Below are 2,159 nucleotides of genomic sequence, written 5' to 3' on the forward strand. Positions count from 1 at the left end.
GAGTTTCGCTAGTTAATTTCGGTAATGATCCATCTCGAAAACGATAGAGACGATATTTGCTTAATTTTAAGCGACGTCCAAGTGCTAATCTCTTCCAGAAGCTTCGAGTGTTTTCTCGGTAATAACAAGCGGAAGGTTGTTACACGATAAATACGATTTCATGGGACTTCTTTAACTACATGGGATATCAAATATTGACATTAAAACGAAAACGATTCCGTGGCAAATTCTCTCGAATACGAGAAAATTTCGCCATTCAAGATCATCGTGGACATACGCGACTTAATGAAATCCTTCGGTTAAGGATGTCTTATCATAAGTCGTCGAGAAACGTGTAATTTGTTTTGCGTCCTACATGCTGCGTCGTCGTAAGACGACACGTATAAATTACTAATAAATTTCTAACTCCTTGAATGAACAATCATTCCTTAATGAACAATTATAAATAGAAAATAATCGTTTCTAATCAACCGCTGTATAAAATCGCTTGATTAATTCGCGCAATGAAATCCATAATTTATAATAATGTTATAAAGGATGAATAATAAGCGAGAATATATTATAGGATAATGTAATAATTGGAAAATAATTTTTTTCCTTTCGAAGAAATTACACGATAAATCGTTATTCATCGGGAACGAGGGAATACGAAATGTCGTGTCTAACTCTGACGACACGATCGAAGCCTAACAATTATCAATCACGCGTAATTAACGCGGATAATTTCTCGAAACGAACGGGCGAAATTTCCATCTTGTTACATGTGATCGTCGAGTCGATTTTCCGATAAATCGTTAACCGTAGCAGTTCTAATAAAAGAAACGGTGTGAGTGCCGCTTAATGAACGGCTACCTATTGCACTTGAGTCATCCAACATTTGAATTATCAACGATAAATAACGCGAAAGTAATTTCAACGCTATCATCATCAACCTGGAGGACGATTTCTTATTCTCTCGGTGGCGCGAATCTGCCTGGTTTATTATTATTATTATTATTATTATTTCCTTCTTTTTTCGCGGGATACAATGTTCGAATAATGCAATAAATACGGTTATTACGAGCGTCAGGCAGGCATTTGTAACCGGTATTAATGACCGGTCGAACCAGAGGCGAGAAATTAAAGGTCGACACGGAGAGTGGAAAGCTGCGTGGCGCCTTTTCGACCAATCCCGCGCGAGCCTGTTGTACAAATGTACAAATGTTGCCACTTACCTCGAGAGCGGATCGACGAACAGGGCGACGATGATGACGGCGACTATTACACAAGACAGATAGATCGCAGATATTTCATAGATCTCCGATTCCGGAGGACGTTCCAAGGTCTCGTGACCACCGTTCCCAAGGACGCAGAAATTTGCGCCGCAGTGCTTGATCTTGTTCGAGTTGGTGGTGCTGTTCTCGCTGCCACTGCCGAACTCTCCCCCGCTGAGCACTTTAAAAAAAAAAAAAGAAAATTTCGTGTGATCGAAGAATTATGAAGATTCGGAAGGAAATACAATTTATTCTGTGTGTTGTTTTCCTCGTATTGTATCTCGTGTTTCTTTTTCATTTATTCGATCATTTTCCTCCTTTTGTCTATTTTCAAAAATTCGTTGTTTTATAATAATTTTGTCGTTACGATAACCTAATGGATGTACAAATAATTAATGGAGCGAATATAGGATATTTTTATTATTATACCTCGATATTATAAACTGTGACACTTATTAATGATACCACATTTATCGAAAATCGAATTCTATTACGTACATTTTTCTTAAAATACGCGTTACATAAAATTCATGTTAAAGGCATGCGAGACCCTAAACAAAATGCAATCTTATCGCACCGTAAGCATAAATCTCTCAAGGATTTATCAAGATTTTTTCCTTAACTTTGCAGGCGATCAAGCTTGCAATATGTACGCAACAGTTTGTGCATCCGATTACGATCTATCGGCCATCCGTGTCATTCGATATTCACCACGTTTAAAAGCATTTAAAAAAATTTCGCAAGACGCGACACGCGTGATAAAACCGAAAAGGTTAAAGATAGAGGAAATGTTCCTTTCGTTCCTCCTCCCTCAAAAAAAAAAAAAATCCGACTCGTCGATCGATAATAAATCGTGAGAGATTTCACCATATTCGTTGAAAAAAAAAAAAAAAAAAAAAAAAAAAA

The 2,159-nt window shown here is 37.3% G+C and overlaps 1 protein-coding gene across 1 annotated transcript in view; it reads right to left on the reverse strand.

Moving 5' to 3' along the window:
- Positions 1-2,159, reverse strand: part of LOC102679960 (UNC93-like protein) — a 43,102-nt gene that overhangs the window by 24,368 nt on the left and 16,575 nt on the right. Inside the window, exon 3 of the mRNA XM_006619774.2 lies at positions 1,215-1,434. Within this exon, the coding sequence (XP_006619837.1) occupies positions 1,215-1,434 (220 nt within the window). The remainder of the gene's footprint in view (positions 1-1,214; positions 1,435-2,159) is intronic.

The sequence above is a fragment of the Apis dorsata genome, unplaced genomic scaffold (genome assembly GCF_000469605.1).
Source record: "Apis dorsata unplaced genomic scaffold, Apis dorsata 1.3 scaffold_437, whole genome shotgun sequence".
Lineage (NCBI taxonomy): Eukaryota > Metazoa > Arthropoda > Insecta > Hymenoptera > Apidae > Apis > Apis dorsata.